Source organism: Theropithecus gelada, chromosome 5 (genome assembly GCF_003255815.1).
Source record: "Theropithecus gelada isolate Dixy chromosome 5, Tgel_1.0, whole genome shotgun sequence".
NCBI classification, from domain to species: domain Eukaryota; kingdom Metazoa; phylum Chordata; class Mammalia; order Primates; family Cercopithecidae; genus Theropithecus; species Theropithecus gelada.
The window spans coordinates 7,429,864-7,449,566 of NC_037672.1; the positions used below are offsets into that span (position 1 = coordinate 7,429,864).

Sequence of the window (19,703 nt, forward strand, 5' to 3'; positions counted from 1 at the left end):
CTCATCGTGTTCACACACCTCCTTGTTAGAACCGGACACTGGACCCGAGGAGGAAAAGGGACTTGCCTCAACCACTCAGTAGTGCCTCTGAAGTCAAGTCTAGAATTCTTGGTCCTGACTCCGAGGTTCAGGGAATTCCCATGACTGTCACAGTGATACTCAGCTGCCAAGTCTGCATGATTCTACCTTCTAATCGCGTGTGTGCCTTCCCTTCCTCGCCAAGTCTGCATGACTCTACCTCCTAATCGCGTGTGTACCCTCCCTTCCTCGCCATGTCTGCATGATTCTACCTCCTAATCGCATGTGTACCCTCCCTTCCTCGCCACGTGTGCATGACTCTACCTCCTAATCGCGTGTGTACCCTCCCTTCCTCACCAAGTCTGCATGATTCTACCTCCTAATCACATGTGTACCCTCCCTTCCTCGCCAAGTCTGCATGACTCCACCTCCTAATCGCGTGTGTACCCTCCCTTCCTCGCCACATCTGCATGATTCTACCTCCTAATCGCGTGTGTACCCTCCCTTCCTCGCCAAGTCTGCATGATTCTACCTCCTAATCGCGTGTGTACCCTCCCTTCCTCGCCAAGTCTGCATGATTCTACCTCCTAATCGCCTGTGTACTCTCCCTTCCTCGCCAAGTCTGCATGATTCTACCTCCTAATCGCGTGTATACCCTCCCTTCCTCGCCTTTGCTCACAGGCTGCTCATGTTCCGATGCTCGCTTTCCCTTCTAGTCCCCTAGGACCAGCATAGCTTCCAAGCTGGTCTTCTGGCCCCTGAGACTCCTCCAATCTGTCCTTCTCGCTGCTGACCGGGGAGTCAGTTTTCTGACACGCCACAGATGATGGTATTCCCCGCTAAAAGATCTTCCCATCACGGTGGCTGTTTCATAAACTGTGTTGCTTGCAATGCCACTGGCTCCATGTCCTTCCAGCTCTAAACCTGTGTAGTTCTCTTGCGTCTAAGTGCTGGGATTCTGAGCAGCCAATGACATCATTTTGGTGGCACAGGGATTATGACATCAATATTGTTGTGTTCTATCATCATCCTCGGAGCCTTTCGTGTGCTGATGTGCTTTGGTGATGTTCACAGGGGCCCAACTCGATAGCAGGCATGACTTGGAAATGTATTTGACTTGATCCTGGAATCTTTCCTAGTTTTAATTTTTGGCAGAACACAAAGTACTAGGGGCTGGGGACCAGTCTGGCCCAGAGGGTAGTTCAAATCCACAGCCCAGCACGGAGGCCCCAAGCTGTCTTGTGCTGCCTCGCTTGCCTATGGCCACCCTGGCTCCATGCTGAGTGCTGTTCCTGGAACACCCTCTCTCTGTCTCTGGTCCTGACACTCTTTCCCAGCTCACAGAAGGTGCAGCCCTAGGGTTACATCCTCCAGGAACCTACCATGTGCCAGACAAGGATCTTCACAGGTACAGTGGACTCATCAGAATAAGTCTCTGCTATTATCACTTCCTTGCCATCTCCCCCCTACCCAGGCCAGATAGGGGCTTCCTCATTTCCCCCATGCTCTTCATCTCCTCATGCATTTTTGCTTATCTGTCTCCCTTTTCTCTTGACTGCAAGCTCCTCGAGGGCAGAGACTGTCTTATTCTCTCTGGTGCCTCATCCCTTGCCTGGTACCAAGAAGATACAAATGAAAAATTTGTTGACTGAGAAATAAATAAACAGTCATAATAAAAATAGCAAACACTTCTATTGCCCTTGTTGTGTGCCAAGCACTGTCTAAGATCTTTACATCCTGCTAATTAAAAGAGTTAATGTTTAAGGAGCATCTGCTCTGTACAAAGTCTTGTTTTTTTTTTGTTTTTTTTTTTTTTTTTTTTTTTTGAGACGGAGTCTCGCGCTGTGTCACCCAGGCTGGAGTGCAGTGGCGCGATCTCGGCTCACTGCAAGCTCCGCCTCCCAGGTTCAGGCCATTCTCCTGCCTCAGCCTCCGAGTAGCTGGGACTACAGGCGCCCGCCACCACGCCCGGCTAGTTTTTTTTTTGTATTTTTAGTAGAGACGGGGTTTCACCATGTTAGCCAGGATGGTCTCGATCTCCTGACCTCGTGATCCGCCCGCCTCGGCCTCCCAAAGTGCTGGGATTACAGGCTTGAGCCACCGCGCCCGGCCAAAGTCTTGTTTTAAGAGTACTGATTCATCTTCACAACAACATAGGCTTTGAGCTGCTGCTCGGGGTTCTTGCAGAGGAAGGAGCCAGTTGCTCTGGGACGAGACAGAAAAGGCCGGGACTGAGGACCCCCTGGGGCACCTGTGTGATAAAGGCAGCTCTAGGGGGCAGCAAACAACAAACCAAGCAGATAATCGGGGGAGGGTGTGGCTATGCCCAGAAAGGTTGTCCAGGGTCCAAGGCCTAGTTACACCTGCTTGGATTATGGATGAATAAAATTCCCCAAGGCCTTCCATGAAACAACAACAACAACAACAACGACGACAACAACGACAACTAAAACTTCTTCCAATGCTTTGGTAAGGAGAATGGCCAACCCTGAATCTATTTATCAGCCATTGGAAACGCCAACTGTAACTGCCATCATGTCCATAGCATTTGTGCAGGGCTTTGTGGAGAACAGGTTCCTTCACATGTCAGTCTTCCCATCCTTGAAGCATAGGCCATGGATGAAGAAACCAAGGCCCACAGAGATTAGGCGGTATGTTCAGGGTCATGGAGATAATGAGTGAAGGAACCCACACCGGAATGTCAGTCTTATGACTTTAAGGCCAGGGCTCAACACAGCTGTTCCACTATTACTATGAATAGTGGCTTTACTGACAATGCCAATAGTTGCAATATTAATGTGGCAATTTATTGAGCCTCCTATGTGCCTGAAGCTCTTCTTAATTCTTTACATATGCTATTCATGTCTTGGAAAAGCTAACGTTGGAGAGCACTTCTAGATGCTAGGGACTGTGCTGAGTGTCTATGCATTATCTCATTTTATCTCACAAGGATCTTGTCAGGTCGGTACTATCTCCATTTCGGGAAGCGAAGGCTTGGAGGCAGTAGGTACCACACCTGAGGTGACACAGCTACCAAGGCTTATTTGAACCCAGTTCCATTCCCCAAGATCAACAAGAATGATGACAACCTAGTTCTGTCTCCTTCAAAGGCCATACATTTTCCAGCAATTATGCCACCTTTATAAACATGCTGAATATAAAAATCATATCTATCCATGTACGTGCACACATATAGCATATACTCTCTATGCTTTATATTCCAAAATGTCCTGATGTTCATAAACACTCTTAGTTTTGGTTGCAACTGAATTAGTCATCTATTCGTTTTGGTTCCAGTTGAATTAGCAGATAAAAGGAGGATAATAAATGTGGTTTTGCTATTAATAAAAGTGATTTAAAATCCTCTTGAAACTGGATCTTGATTCACATTCCCTGCAGTGCCTGCTTTCTTGCCCACTAGCTTTCACTGCATGGGGTGCATGGTGCATGCTCTATGGATTCTTGTGAGTCCAAAATACACTGGGCGGACACTGGGCACCAGGGAACTCTGGTTGCCCTGCAATGGCCTGGAAAGGTCAGCCTCACCTCCTGCTAACCATCTCTACCAGTGATTGAGGCAATTCTGCCAATGAAAGTTTGAAATGAAAAGTGAGTTTTGATGCCAAGGAGCATTAGGGCATCATATAATGGGCCTTCCAGAAAAGCAGGAACATGGGGTGTGAAATGAGAGATGCCTTTCTTTCTCTCAGAAATATAGATGTGCGTGTGGTGGGATTTGCCCCCTCACTAACCACACAGAGTTTACTTCCTCATTAGACTAAAAATACGAAAAGCATACAATCACCTCCTAAAGTATAATTATTAGCCTGCTGCAGTGAGCTCTGTGAATATTGCTGAAGGTTTTGATATCTGCAGTGGAGTGTGAAATGCTATTCAGCATCTAGCCTGCGAGCTGACAGCCTTCCAGGATCTGTTTCCACAGGTGTTCGCTCTCTTCTTGACTGGGAACACAGAATTACTAAATTTTGGCTTAGACAGGGCCTTCAAGGTAATTTCCTTTCTCCCTTAAATGTTATGGACACGGAGGCCAAGGCTGAATGGAGGAGTTAAATGACTTCTGCCCCAGCCAGGACTAGAACCCAAGTCTCCTACCCATTCATACTTTCTTCAAGGCAAGACCATGTCTCCAGCTTGCACATCCTGGCTGGCAGGATGGCCAGATCTGGGTAGCCAACACCCACTGGACACTTTCACCTACAGTCCCATGGGCACAACTCAACCTGTCTGAGCTAAGCTTTCAAACTGCCCCTTCTCCTGAGTTCTCAATCTCAGCCACAAGGGTCTTTTCAGCTGCACAGTCAGAAACCTGGGCATCGACTTGGACTCTAGGACTCTTTCAGCCTTTGTGTTTGATAATTAGATTGGTCACCAAGACTTACCATTTTTCCCTTCCAGAAACTTCCTCTCTACCCTCCTCTCTATCCTCCACTCTGGTCCTTTTTCATCTGTGTCTGGTATCATTGTTGCTCCCTCAACCACTTGCTTGTCTCCAGCCTGGGGCTCTTCAATCGCAACTCCACCTGCCCCTGAGAGACTTCTAAGTAGTAGAATCAGTGAAACAGAGGGATTACAAACATGGTCATTACTCAGGCCTGCAATTGAACCTCAGCTCCCATGTTTACTGGCACAATGACCTTGAGTAAGCTGCTTAACCTCTTATACATACCTCAGTTTCCTCACCTGTAAGAAGGAATAACAATGTCTGCTACATAATCTTAATGTGAAGAGAAAATGGCTATGTATCTGTTGATTAAGCACATAGTAAGTGCTCAATAAATGGTATCTAGTATTATTGTTGTTATTATTCACATGTTCAAACTACTTGCTCAAAATCATTCCAAGTTTCCTATTTACTATAGAAAAGTTTAAAAACTTCCTAAAAGCAGGCCCCAGCCACCCTCATATTTGGCCACTATTCTTGTTACACCCATTGTGCCAGCTTCAAACAACAGGATATACTATATTTTGAATCATCAATGACTTTAGCCTGCTTTTCATACTCATGAACTCCTACTCATACTTTGAGACTCAGACCACATTTCACTATGGGATCTTCATCAAGTCCCTTGCTCTTCCTGTTTCCCATCTTACCCTCTCTCCTGGCAAATTACTAATACATCATTCTATGGCCTAGATTCTCATAAACTTTTGCTCATTTCTTCCTTACAGCACTTATCATGCTCTATTTTAATTAATAGTATACATGTCCATCTCCCCCACTGGGTGGTGAGCTCTCTGAAGGCAGGGACATGACTAAGTCAGCTCCAGATTCAAAGGATTAGCACGTAGCTGATCTAGAAGTAGATGCTTAATGCGCATAGTGGCAAATAATTTAAGTCACAGTGTCCTGGCTTTGAATCTCAATGGGTACCTTTGCTGACTGTTTGTCACTGGGCAAGCATTTAACTTTGAGTTTCAGATTCAATGGAATATAATAGCCCTTACCCCATAATGAGACAACTTATGTGACACATTTACTTCAGAGGTTGACACAAAGTAAGGTCTCAACAGATGTTAGCTAGTTTTTGTTTTAGTAATTCATTATTACTGAATGGACAATGAAATGAATGCATAAATGGAAGCCCAACTCATCAAGGCACATATTGTACATGTTCCCCCAAATGATTCAAGAGCTCTGCCATAATTCATTGCACTAAAGTGGGCTGAGAAGCTGTGGAAAGAAGAGATAAGTAGCATGCCTGGCCTCTCTCTTAATCCTTTGGGGAGTAATTTATATTTCTTTGGCTCTCGGCTACTCAGATGAACTCAGGTGTCACTTGCTTACATGTTAATTTGAGATAACATGAAACCACTGCATGAATCTGATAATTTTTCTTTTTGGGGAGATGCTAGTAACATTGCTAGCAATAGAAAACTCATTTCACTAATGTATGCAAGAAACTTCTCAGCTGTTGACCATTAGTATTTCACAGGTATGCATAGGAAGAAGAAGAGGAAAGAATGCTTAATTGGCTAATGAGTAAATAGGTAAGCTTTGATAAAGGGCAGAAATAAATGATGCACCAGTACCAGAAAGATACTTCATGTTAAATGCGTCCGATTCAACTAGTAAACTTAAAAAAAAAAAGACTTTTGGAAGTTTTCATGGAGAAATGATATTCTAACTGGAAGCACAGAATCAGAGTCAGTGCATTTTACAGTCAATATGTGAAACTTGAGATGAACTTCTAAATAGCATATGAGATGATAGAAAAGTTAGTTTATCCAGTACCACTCTCTTAAAGGATTCCAAATTCTCTATTTATCCAAGACAATTAATGTTCTTTAAAATTTTCCCTTGAACTTGCTATAAAAAACCAAAAGCTACAATGCAGCACACAGGTTAACACATAATCTGGCCCTACACATCTCTCAAAGGTTATCTTTCTTGCTGACTTTGCTCAGGTCACATCAGTTTTCTTTTGGTTCCATGGGCCAAGCTTCTTTTGCCTCAGGGCCTTAGCAAATGCAGTTTCATTTCCTTGCCAAGATCCTGGGATCAGACCATTAGTGTTTTCCTATTGCTGGAGAAAGATAGGATCAATGTGAAATACCCCTAAGATCCCCAAGACCCACTGACACAGAGCCCACCTAAGACAGGCTGAACCAAAGCAGCAGAGGACATTTACTCTCCCCACCCTCTGCCACATCAGCAAGTGGCAAGGAACTAGAAACAGAAGCCTATTGCTAGGGAACAGGAGCTTAAAGAGAGACCCTATTTAAGGCACAGATTCACAGAGAAACACTAAGTCAAAGGTGGAACAGGAACATTGAGGATAACACTTTGGTAACCACACTGAAACCAAACTCTAAAGCTGATCTTTTGAAAATAACCACAGAACAACAAAACTCAAGACAAGCTCAACTCCTAATTAGATTGACTCAATGTTACCTCCTCCCAAAAAAAAAAAAAAAAAAAAACAAAAAAAACTAAATGTGAAGTAGTAAAAGAAACATGTCAATTTCCAGACCTAAACATTTTCCTTTATATCATGCAAATATTTTAATAAAAAATTATTGGACACAGGACAAAAAAACAAAAACTCATTGTGAAGAGACAAAGAAATCAATAGAATCCTACTCAGATATGAACTAGATGTCAGACCTAACAAACAAGGAATTTAAAACATTTCAAAGGCTCTAGTGGAAAGGTAGATAGCAAGTGTTAACAGACAGGGATTTCAACAGAAAGATAGAAACTAAAAGCAGATGGAAATGCTAAAAACAAATGCGAAAACATAGTGCCAGAGATAAAGAATGCTTCCAATAGGTTTATCGATAGACTTGAAGATAGGTCAAAAGAAATTGCCTGAAGTGAAACACTAAGAGACAAAAGTGTGGTGGGGGATGGGGAGAAAGAGCATGCAAATATTGTGAGGGAAAATATCAAAGACCTCACTTCTGGTTTTGAAATCCCAGAAACAGAGTAGAGAGAGAATGGGTCAAAAATATATACATTTGCAGAGATAATGACCAAGAATTTTCTAAAAATGATGAGTAATCAAACCACATATCCAAAAAGCTCAGAAAACACCAACCAGAGTAAACATCAAAAAGAAAAAAAATGCAATATGCCTTGGTACCTCATATCTAAAACCAAAGAGAGAGAGAAAATCTTGGAGTCAGCTGAAGGAAAAAAGCATATTACCTACAGAGGAACAGGGATAGGAATTACAGCAGACTTGTTGTCAGTAACACTGCAAATCAGAAGCAATGGAGTGGCAATATTGAAGTGACTAAGGAAAAAAAAAAAACCACCCTCTTAACCCAGAGTTCTGTATCCAGTTAAAATATCTTGTAACAATGTAAGGAAATAAAGACTCTTTTCCTTATATAAGCAAACCAAAAGAAGAAAGAATTCATTACTAGCAGATTTTAATAGTCAGAATTGTTAAAGGAAGTCCTCCAGGTAGAATGAATATAATAACTGCTAGAAAATTGAAGCTACACAAAGAAAGAATATGAAAATAGCAAAAGGAAGGTAAATGTAAAGTTTTTCTTTTTTTTAAGTTTTAACCACTACAAAATATAATTGACTATTTAAAGCAAAAATAAATTCAATGAATTATACATTTATAGTAAAAAGGGATGAATATAATGAATTTGGGTATGTAAGATTACGCATGCTGTAACAGATTTTAAGGTGTTTTCTGATTAAATGAAGAAGTATATTGTTTTTTAAAGAGGTATAAATACTAAGCTAATGGAGAAGTTAAAGTGGATCATAAGTAAGGATCAACTAATCCAAAATAAGGAAGAAAAAGAGGAACAAAGACCAAACGAAACAAATACAAGAAAAGGCAAGATGGTAGATTTAAATAAAATTATCTCAATAATTACATTAAATATAAGTGGTCTAAATATCAATCACACCAAGTTGTTACAAGAAAATAGAACTACAGACAAAAATTCCTCAAGAACCTAGATGTAAATATTATGAACAAGATATTAGTACACTGATTGCAGGATTATATGTAAAAGATACGTTATGAGCAAACAGGGTTTCTTCTGGGAAGGTAAGGCTGGTGCAACTCAAGTGCCCCTCAACTGATGAACAGATAAACATGTGTATGTATATCGAGCAATAGGAAGGCACTACTGATACACATGACATGAATAAGTCTCAAATACATCATTCTAAGTGAAAAAGTCACATTCAAAACGCTGCATACAATATGATCTCATTTATATGACTCTCTGGAATAGGCACAATCATAGGGGTAAAAAATCAATTGCTGGTTGCCAGGGACTGGGAATGAGGAACTTTTGTGGGGGTGATGGAACCCATCTATATCTTTATAGTGGTGGTGTTTATCTATGACTGTATGTGTTTGTCTGAATTCAGAGAACTATACACTAAAATAGTACATTTTACTGCATGAAAATTATTCCTCAAAACTAAGCATCTCAAACTACATATTTATCAGTTTGATGATTTTTAAAGTGACTGTTTCCCTCACAAACAGCCAAATCAATGAGGGCAGGAATACTTTGTTTTATTCACACATGCATTTTCAGCTCATAGAACACTGCCTAACATGTAGAAGGTGCTCAGCAAATCTCTGTCGAATGAATGAATGAATGAATGAATGAATGGTTCTCAGGAAAGATAATGGGCAGAGGAGCCTCACTGATCTAGGGCCGAATGCTGGCTTTGCCACTTTCTCTGGGAAGCAAACTTGACTTTCCCTGGCCTCAATACTATCTACAAGGAGAGCACAGCACTGCCATGGCGGCCCCACTGTCATGGGATCCTTGGGGTGTTGCTTCCCCAGCCGGAAACCTCCGTGGCTGGTGGCGCCTTCACCTGAGTTTTTCCTCGGGCCTGAATGGTTCATTCTGCTCGCTCGGCCTGGCAGGCTGCACTCAGCTTGTGCTATCGGCCCAGATCCCATGCCTGCCAAGGGCAAGCCAGGCAGTCAGCAGTGAGGGTTGCATGAGCGAGCGAGCATGGGGGTCCGGGCATTGCACACAGGAAGGCATGCTGGCTGTGGTGGGGTGGACAGCTCAAGGTATTGGCATGAGCGCCAGCTCCCTACAAGGCTTCAGCTGGACCAGGCATACTGCGAGTGGCTTTCACTGTGGGCACTGGGGAACATGGTGGTGCCTAGAAGCTTGGAGATGCCAGGAACTGCAGAGCCCCAAAGAGGGCATCACAGCTCTGGCTTGGGGAGCTCCTAAGTCTGGGCTCCCTGAAGGGTTACAGTTCTTCTCTGCTTCTCTTCTTGTGTTCACAACGTGGTGAGCAGGTGGGGGGCATATTTCAGCCCTGTTTGTGTTACAGCTCTTTCACTCCCACCATTCGGCAGGTCCTGAGTTCTTGTCCTGTGTCCAGGAAGAATGAGGTACATGGACAACTGGAGGGCAAGCAACACAAAGAGGTGCTTTATTGAGCTACACTACAGCTCTCAGGAGACCTGAAGTGGGTAGCTCCTTTCCACAGGCAGATTGTGCAGATGTCTGTTCAGCTGTCAGCTGCGAGGAGACCCACAGTGGGTAGCTCCTCTCCGCAGGCAGGTTGTCCCAACATCTGCCCCAGTCTTGCTTAGTTTGGGGTTTTTATGGGCTTCAGAGGGAAGGAAGTACGTGGTGATTGGTCCATGGGTGGCCATGGGTGGCCATGGGTGGGCCTGGAAAAAGCATCACAAGTTCTCACTCCGGTCAGCAGAACTGGCAGCCCAGCCCTCAGGCTTCAGACCATCCCTGGCTTGAAAGTGGGGCTTCATGGAGACCCACTCCTTTCCACCCAGTAGCCTGTCTGCCTCCTGCCACTGTTCATGGTGCCCATGCTGTTTGTGCTGATGGGCTCCTGCAGGCCAGCTATGAGCCATCCTCAGCACCCCTTCAGCCTCCCTCTCATGCTTGTCAGTGCCCAATATCTGGAGGGGGTCAAGGTAGCAGGGGGCTGGCATGTCAGTGCTGCCCTGAGTATGTGCATACCTAGCTGGTATGTACCCAGGCTTGGCCACAACCCCACTCTGAAATCAGAGTGGGTACCAGGAGCAGGGAGAGTCCAGGCAGCAGGAACAGGTGCCCCTGAGCCTACGGGAGAATTGGGGTTTCCCTGAGAGCACAGGGATGCTCAGGTCTGCAGCTGCAGCTGAGCAGCTACAGCTGCACCCAGGAGGGCAGGGATCCCACCTCTCCAACTCAGAGGGGGGCGGCGGGGCTTCCACCTGTTCCTGGCTCCTGTTGGCTCTGTGGAGCACAGAGCCCTGGCTGCACCTCCCCCACTGTAGACAGGCCACTGCTGCCATCACCATCACCATCCCTCTGTGCTCACTGCAGTGTCCTGGGGGAAGGGAAGTGACATTTGGTGAGTGCTGACAATGCAACAGCCCTATCATCTCCCTAGTGCACCCACCATCCCCTGGCCAACTGAGCCCCTGCAGGGAACTAGGATTTGGTTAGTCTGTTTCCACAACTGGAGTGTGAGTTCCATAAGGCAGGGGAATGTTGAAGTTAGTCCTGTGTTCCCAGTCTTTGGCATACACCAAATAATCATTAAACTATTAGCAATCGGAACAAACATTAATATTGGCTACCGGTTTTGAGTAGTTACCTTTCGTCAGGCATTATGCTATATGCCTTCCATACTTAATGTCAATATATCCTCAGAGCAACCTCCTGAGGCTGACTGCATAAACCATTAATCCCATTTCTCAGACAAGGATTCTGAGAGGTCCTGTGGTTCAGCGGCCAACATTTCCTGAGTGTTCATCATGGTAAGTGCTTTATGCGCACTATGTCTGGTAATGAGATTCACCCAGGTTCACTCAGCCACTAAGTGGAAGACACCCAACCATCCCATGCTGAAGCCCACACTTCACCTGGACCCTCTGTGAGCCTGACCCCTAATGCTTTCCTGTTATTCATCTATTTCTCCAAGGTCACCACTCTTGAGGCCCTAATCCTATGAGTCTGATCTCAGTGGTCTCCAGCATTGAACCTTCCACTGGTTCCCTGGGCTCTTACCACAGCATTCAAGACTCCTGTGCTTTGGCCTGTCTCCTGTCTCCCTCCCCACCTCCTCTTGTCCTAGAAGCTGTAAAACAATGGAGCTGCCAAGATCTCCCTTCACACAATGGTGCTTCACTCCTCCATGCCTTTGTATGGGCTGTTCCATCTGTGTAAATGTCCTCTCTGTATCGTTACCCAACAGAGCACCTCCTTAAAGTCTAATTCAGATTGTCACCTTCTCCAGGAACTGGTCTTAAAACTGTCCAAAACGATCTCACCTCCCCCTTTTCATGCCAGAAGCACCTCCTTCCAGTAGCTACACCATCGTCCTCCTTGACTGTGACCTGTGTACAACTATGTTCATACAATCTGCGTAAAGACTGGGAGAGCAGTATTTCCCTCTGCAGCCCCAGTGCCTAACTAAGCCCTGTACCTCCTAAACACTCTGCAAATGTTTACTGAATGAATGCCCTGCTCTTCATTTCACCTCAAATTAATAAACTCTGAAGCCCCGTGTGGCTGCTGGAACATTCTGACTTCTAATCTGGCACATTTTAGAGAGATCTTTTTTTTCTCCAATTGCAAATTCCATCTGCTCTTTTAATTAATGAAAATTCAGCCCTATGCAAATTTTTCTTCCGGGATCATCTTTTGTGAGTTACCTCTGGGAGCTTACTCATCAGCCCATTTTCTGAATCTGTGTGGGGAACAGTCTGGGAACTTGTTATTGGGCCTTTGAACTGAACAGCTCAAGTGAGTGAAATAAACAAACCTGCCACTTGGCATTAGGAATTTACAGCCCCAGGAGCTGCAAGATTTGACTTTATTGAGAGAGCTCTCCCTTAACCCCATCTTCCCCACTAAACTCCCACAGACCGGTACTGTTCGCCAACTACGATGTCTGAAAATACAACCATTTGGAAAAATCAGCTGTGTCCTCTAAAGCCTATAAAAATCTCTTCTGTACATTTGGACATTAAGTCAGGCCTGAAGCTTTTCTAATTGGAAGGACATCAGTAGCCCCAACTCTCACCTACAGCTGGGACAATGAACTTATTTCTTGGCTGAGAAAGTCGTCTTTATAATTCAGGAGCTCAGTGTCAAAAACACAGCTTGTTGTAGCAGCAAAAGCATAGACTTCAGATGCAAACAGACTTGGCTTCAAATCCTGGCTCCTTTGCTGACGAGCTGTGTGGCCCTGGGCAGGCTAATTAACCTCTCCGGACCTCAGGTTCCTCACACATAAAATAAGAGAGATGTAGAAACGTCGTGTGAATCTTCCGAGGATTAAATGTGAAGACAGGCAGGTAGCGAGGTCCCAATACAGGCCAGATTTCTTCTCCCTTTAGAAAGCAGGGCCATGGAGGAGAGTGCCCAGCTGGGTCCCCATGGCTCTGCTTTCCTGGAGACTAAGAACCTGGACGGGGCTGCCTCAGACAGTGTGAGGCAGAGAGCGGGGCCAGGAAGCCCAAGTAGAGCCTTTGAGGAGGCTCGGGTGAGTCTGTCAGGCATGGCGCCACGTGCAGGCAGAGACATCAGGGCTGGCAGAAAACTGCCTTGAACTTGGCCAGGTACAATGGCTCATGCCTGTAGTCCCAGCACTTTGGGAGGCTGAGGCAGATGAATCACCTAATGTCAGGAGTTCAAGACCAGCCTGGTCAACGTGGTAAAACCTTGTCTCTACTAAAAATACAAAAATTAGCCAGGCGTGGTGGCACGTGCCTGTAATCCCAGCTACTTGGGAGGTTGAGGCAGGAGAATCGCTTCAACCTGGGAGGCAGAGGTTGCAGTGAGCCAAGATCATGCCATTATACTCTAGCCCAGGTGACAAGAGTGAAACTCTGTCTCAAACAAAACAAAACAAAAACAAAAACTGTCTTGAACTTCTCCAGTGGTCCAGGATCTACACCCCTTGACATCAATTTGCTTTTTGGAAACAGCGTGAAAGCAGTCAGAACGAATCTGTAGGAATACGAGGAGGCTTCTAATGGGAGCTGCTGCCCTTACCTCGTGTCTCTCTTCTTGGCACTCCCCTGTGGGATGTCCCCCTCAGCCTCCACGTGCCCCTTCCAGCACGGCATTCTTGAGCCTTGGAATCTGGTTCTCTGCCTTCCTGCATCTTTCTTGGGGTATCCCGCCCACTTCCTTGGCTGTGCTGCATCTCAGTGCCGGCAGGTTCTCCATCCACATGTCCAGTCTGCATCATGCCACTCCACAAACCTACTGGTCTTGCTGTGTCCCCTACAGAGTGAGCACCACTCTGCTGCAAAATCCAGAGACCTGGGAAGTCGCCTTTGCCCCCATTCTCCATCCCATCAGTTGCTGAATCCCGCCCATTTGATCTCTCTTGACTCTCAACGCAGTGACTTCTTCGGTCAGATTTGCCCCAGCTCCAGATCCTTCCAGAAAGGGATCTCAGAAAGGTCGTCAACAAAAAAAGCCTTGTTGGAGTAAGTGTTCAGGCTCTCATGAAGACTACTTGTAAGTGAATCAATTCACTTATATGGATATCTGCTGGTATTTTTGCTAAAAAGGAGCTGCTATCATGGGAGGCCAGGTTGAGATGTACTTCAGAGCTTAGGTTTTGGAGTCACATTTACCTGGGTCTGACTCTTGCCAACAATGTCAACATGGGGAAGTCAGTCACCCAACCTCCTAACCCTCCATTTCCTTAACTCTAAAATGGAAAGAAATACTTGTGTCTATCCCATGTTTGAGGGCATTAGAAGAGGTTATAGGTTATAGTTAATGGGCCTATCTTCACGTTAAACTAAATTATAGGTGGAAAGCACTTAGCTCAGTGCCTGACATGTAGTCAATACTTAAAAGCAAGTTGCCTATTGTTTATACCATTGAGGGTATTTGTAGCCAAACTTTATTTATTCAATTTATTTGCAGCCAAACTTTATTTATTCAATTTATTTAATAAATGAAAGATTAACGACATGAGTAGTGGATTCTAGAGAGATGATGGTATAGATTTTGAATCTCCCCAAATCTGCATATAAAACAGAGCAAATAGATTGCTAAACCAAAAACCCATGCATGCATTTGCTACAAAAATAAGTTGTCTCCACAACCCTCAAAATACAGGTGGGTAGGAGCAAAACACCCACAGTGACAAGAAGTGCATGGTAGTGATTTCTACACAGAAACCAAGAGAAGCAGCAAAGCAGCATTCTATGGACCAGAAAACAAAGAACTCCAAGGTATTCAGCAGGTATTCACTGGGAAACACAGCTGACCACTCTGAGCACAGCAGCTGAAGCTGGTAGGAGTTTGCCCAGTCTAGTATCAGGGGCATTGAAAGGGCTCTCGATAAATTCTGAAGGAGGTGGAAGAATCGGGACATCAAAAGTCTATAATCCACCCAGTCACAAATCCTTCCAGGAAAAAGCCCCAAGGAAAAACTGTATGACGTGGAACCAAAATGCATCAGGACAAGGACCCCACAGACAAAGGAAAGAGGAACTCCAGATAAAAATGGGAGAGAACAAAGCCAGGAAACCTGGATAGCAAGCTGCCTTAGATGTTGACACTTCACAAAACAACACAAGAGATAGGTCTGTTAAGTTAGGAATGCGATCCTGAACCACACCATCTTCAAAAAGTTTAGAAAAACAAAGTTCACATAAAATGAGCAATTTCTACCCCTGTCTCTTGCTGGAGGCCCCTCAGCTGGCTCTATTTTGATCTCAAGTCCAAAGGTGGAATTTATCCTTCCAGGGAAATAGTCATATCTTTTTAAATCTGTAAGGAAGATAATAAGAAGGATATAGTGGATCCCCAAAACCCTAGTGTTCATGAAGATAGATTGGAATTTAGGTTTTGCCAAGGGCTCAGGGAGGTCTCTTCTTCCTCAGGCCATGTGGAATTCAAACCCTCCACCACGTCCAAACTAAGCCTCCTCCTCCACTCCAATACCCATGTGCAACTCTTAACTCCTCCAGGCGGTTTTAGGCGCTGTTTATGAGGTTGGGGAGGAAAGATTTTGGTTGTTTAATTCAATATACGGTGCCCTATAAGGCACAATCTGGCCAGAGGTAAGTGAAGCCAAACAGGGCATTTTCACTGCTGAATGACAGACAGCAGCACAGAGTTCAGCCAAGATGGTGGACTCCTCATCCCAGTGGTTAGTTTTCTGCAGCAAAAGTTGCACCTCTGGTTTGGTATCACCTATAAATGCTTCATCCAGTTATCAGATTCTATGCTTCCTAAGGCCTCCTTCTTCCATTTGAAAAAGGAAAATAAAAGGAAAACATTAAAAGCAGTAACCTTTGGAAGAAAGATATGGAGAAATTTGGGCTGTAAATGTGTGTGTACCTTTGTGCAGCACTGATTACATTTTCTAGCCTTAAACATGTATTTCTTATATTATTTGTAATGGTAAATGTGGATTATCTAGGCATAAAACTCATGCATATGATATATTAGTAATCATCAACAATTACTGAAACAAAAGAGCAACAGAAAAGTATCAAAGTCAAATTCCATACCAAGTTATTACAAGTAAAAGGAGACTGAAGAGCAGAATAACACCACTGCAATGCAAACACACAGAAAGATGTGCTGATAAAACAGAACGAACCTATAGACTACGTTTCAAAGGAGTTAAAAGACACAGTGATGGGTTGTTTCATTCACGGTTCCCCCATGCATCAGCCTTCTGATACCCATGCTCCATGCAGTTCCCTTCCACGTGGTTGGCTATGTGACTTGCCTTGACCAACCGAACATCAGGAAATGTGAAGCAGGCAGAGTCCTGATAAGCATGGGGGAACTGGCTCTACCATCTTGAAACTGCATGTGAGGAAGTTCACTCTAGCCACTTCGATGATGAAAGACCACATAGAGAAAGAGTGATATGTTCATCTCAGCTGTCCTAGCTGAACCCAGCTCCCAGCTGACCTACCAGCTGAATGCGTTTTCAATGAGTGAACCCAGCTAAACCCGAAGAGAAAACACTTGGTCAACCAAACGAATTGCGAGAAATAATATTGTGATTGTCCTAAACCACTATGTTTTGCCACAGTTTGTTACACAGCAATTGATAACAATATAGATATTCAGAATTAACACGTAATAAAAGCATTAACAGAATTATATAAGACATGAAAAACAACATAAATTAGAATAAAAAACTCAGAAATCAGGTGAGAGAACTTAGGGAGAAAGAAATCAAGGGCAAATGATTTCAGAAATGAAGACTTCACTAGAAAATGCACGAAACAAATAAACACAATAGATAATGCCTTGGGAGAAAGAGAAATATAACAATGAGAACATTTTTAAAGAAATGCAGGAAGAGGTAGTAAAGATTTGAGAGACAGTGAGAAATGTTGAAGATTGGCAAAGAAGATCCAGCATTCAGATAAGAGGCATCCATAACCAAGAAAATAAAAGCAAGAGAACAGAATGCATACTAAAAACGATAATTCCATAAAAATTTCTTTTAAAAAATCATTTTCTCCCATTCTGTAGGTTGCCTGTTCACTCTGATGGTAGTTTCTTTTGCTGTGCAGAAGCTCTTTAGTTTAATTAGATCCCATTTGTCAATTTTGGCTTTTGCTGCCGTTGCTACAGAATGGGAGAAAATTTTTGCAATCTACACATCTGACAAAGGGCTAATATCCAGAACCTACAAAGAACTCAAACAAATTTACAAGAAAAAAACAAACAACCCCATCAAAAAGTGGGCAAAGGATATGAACAGACATTTCTCAAAAGAAGACATTCATACAGCCAACAGACACGTGAAAAAATGCTCATCATCACTGGCCATCAGAGAAATGCAAATCAAAACCACAATGAGATACCATCTCACACCAGTTAGAATGGCGATCATTAAAAAGTCAGGAAACAACATAGGAACACTTTTACACTGTTGGTGGGATTGTAAACTAGTTCAACCATTATGGGAAACAGTATGGCGATTCCTCAAGGATCTAGAACTAGATGTACCATATGACCCAGCCATCCCATTACTGGGTATATACCCAAAGGATTATAAATCATGCTGCTATAAAGACACATGCACACGTATGTTTACTGCGGCACTATTCACAATAGCAAAGACTTGGAATCAACCCAAATGTCCATCAGTGACAGACTGGATTAAGAAAATGTGGCACATATACACCATGGAATACTATGTAGCCATAAAAAAGGATGAGTTTGTGTCCTTTGTAGGGACATGGATGCAGCTGGAAACCATCATTCTTAGCAAACTATCACAAGAACAGAAAACCAAACACCACATGTTCTCACTCATAGGTGGGAACTGAACAATGAGATCACTTGGACTCGGGAAGGGGAACATCACACACCAGGGCCTATCATGGGGAGGGGGGAGGGGGGAGGGATTGCATTGGGAGTTATACCTGATGTAAATGACGAGTTGATGGGTGCTGACGAGTTGATGGGTGCAGCACAGCAACATGGCACAAGTATACATATGTAACAAACCTGCACGTTATACACATGTACCCTAGAACTTAAAGTATAATAATAAAAAATAATTTAAAAAAAAATCATTTAAAACTGCACATTGAAAGAGCACCATGTGCCGAAGAATACAGACCCAGAATGGCCACCACCAAGTTAAATTCTGGAAAACACTGAACGTAAATGGAAAAGAAAATACTTGTTTTGTTTGCCACCCTCTCAAGCCTGAGCCATGGCTCTCTGGCTGAGCAGGAGTTCTCTAGACAAACCAAGAGGGGAGGGGTTGTCTAGCAGAGGAGACAGCTTGGAAAAGGTCCAAAGCTTCGAGAGAGCATTGTATCTACTGGGAACTGTGGAGCCTCATGGGAGCATGGGAAGAGGGTGTGTGGCAGCGGGCAGTGGCAGATGAAACAAGAGAAGGATGCTGAGTCTTAGGCATTGAGCCTGATCACATGAAAAGAAGGGGCCTGGAACACTCACCCATGTAGGGCTTGGTGCCAGCCATGGAGGAAGCCCTTTCTGCTCCTTTCACTACCGTCGCTATGTTGAAGTCTGTAATGTGAACATGTCCTGCAAATACAGAAACAGAAACTCCAGTTAGCACGGGCTGCAGGCAGCTGGGTTATTTAAAGCTGTGGTTTGCAAGGTGGGATACCGGGAAGAAAACATTAGAACTTCTATTTATAATACTATCTTATCTGATACTTTACAAATGTTTATTTTGTGTGCATGTTTCAGAAAGTAAATTCATTTGGTAACATGCATATTATTTTTACCTAAATATATTGAGGGGCAGGATACATTTTTTTATGGATTAAAAGTTTGGAGACACTGATGTGGAGAATTAAAGCTCGTGGAAAGAAATGAGACAGGTCACTCTAGATACCATCTCTCAGGAAAACTGTAGGTGGGCAGGGGTGGGTGAAGGATTCTCCCACCCAGAGGACACTGCTTGTTCTGCTGTTTGTCCGCTATGGTTACTGGAGACCTTAGTACTGTAGTTGATGAATTTAGTAGGGAGAAGAGACCACCTTTCATCCAGGCTGAAGTGATGGCAGCAGATGGGCATGGATAGGCTGGGTGTACCTACAAAGTAGGTGTTCAAGAAACATGACAAGGAAGGTAGAGGGAAAGAGAAGGAGGGAAGGAAACTCAGTGATGTGCAGGTAAAGGAGGGAAAAAGAAGAGAAGGAAGGAAGGGGACAGGGAGGAAGAAAACACCCAAATGGTCAGTACTTGTTTTCTGGGAAATTTTGGTCAGTACTTGCTTTTTGGGGAATTTGGTACACATACGACTCCAGCTCAGAGAGCCTTGGATAATAATTATAACTGCAATTACATTTCTCTCTATTTGTCTGTCATCATATCATGTGAAAATGGCTGGTTGGATTTTCACCAAACCTGACAGTGGTATTTGGGATGTGGGACTGAAATGCATAGATGGGTGGCACATGCAAAATTGACTCTGAGGGACTTGGAAGGCATCAGCAAGAGATGGGAAAACACATTTTGGAGCAGGTGCGTTGAGGCATGCTGAGAAGCCCATGGGACTACACATGGGAGGGGTATGCCCGATGTGATCAGCTACAGTGGACAAAAAAGGCACCAGCAGTGTAACATACAACCCTCTAATCTTAGACTGAACTGCCAGCACTGACATGTGAGCAAGCTGCTCAGCCAGCTATCTGTCCAGTGATCCTAGGTGAGATGCAGCAGCAAGGCGCATCAGTGAGGATTCAGTGAGGATCCATAATCCTCTC

The 19,703-nt window shown here is 44.1% G+C and overlaps 1 protein-coding gene across 3 annotated transcripts in view; it reads right to left on the reverse strand.

Annotated features, from left to right (window-relative positions):
* The window catches only part of STK32B (serine/threonine kinase 32B), a 440,152-nt gene that overhangs the window by 69,268 nt on the left and 351,181 nt on the right, over positions 1 to 19,703 (reverse strand). For 2 of the 3 annotated variants that reach the window (XM_025385063.1, XM_025385065.1), the window contains exon 6: positions 18,424 to 18,513. The exons of the other annotated variant lie outside the window; for it this stretch is intronic. In XM_025385063.1, the coding sequence (XP_025240848.1) occupies positions 18,424 to 18,513 (90 nt within the window). The remainder of the gene's footprint in view (positions 1 to 18,423; positions 18,514 to 19,703) is intronic. 3 annotated transcript variants of the gene reach the window in all.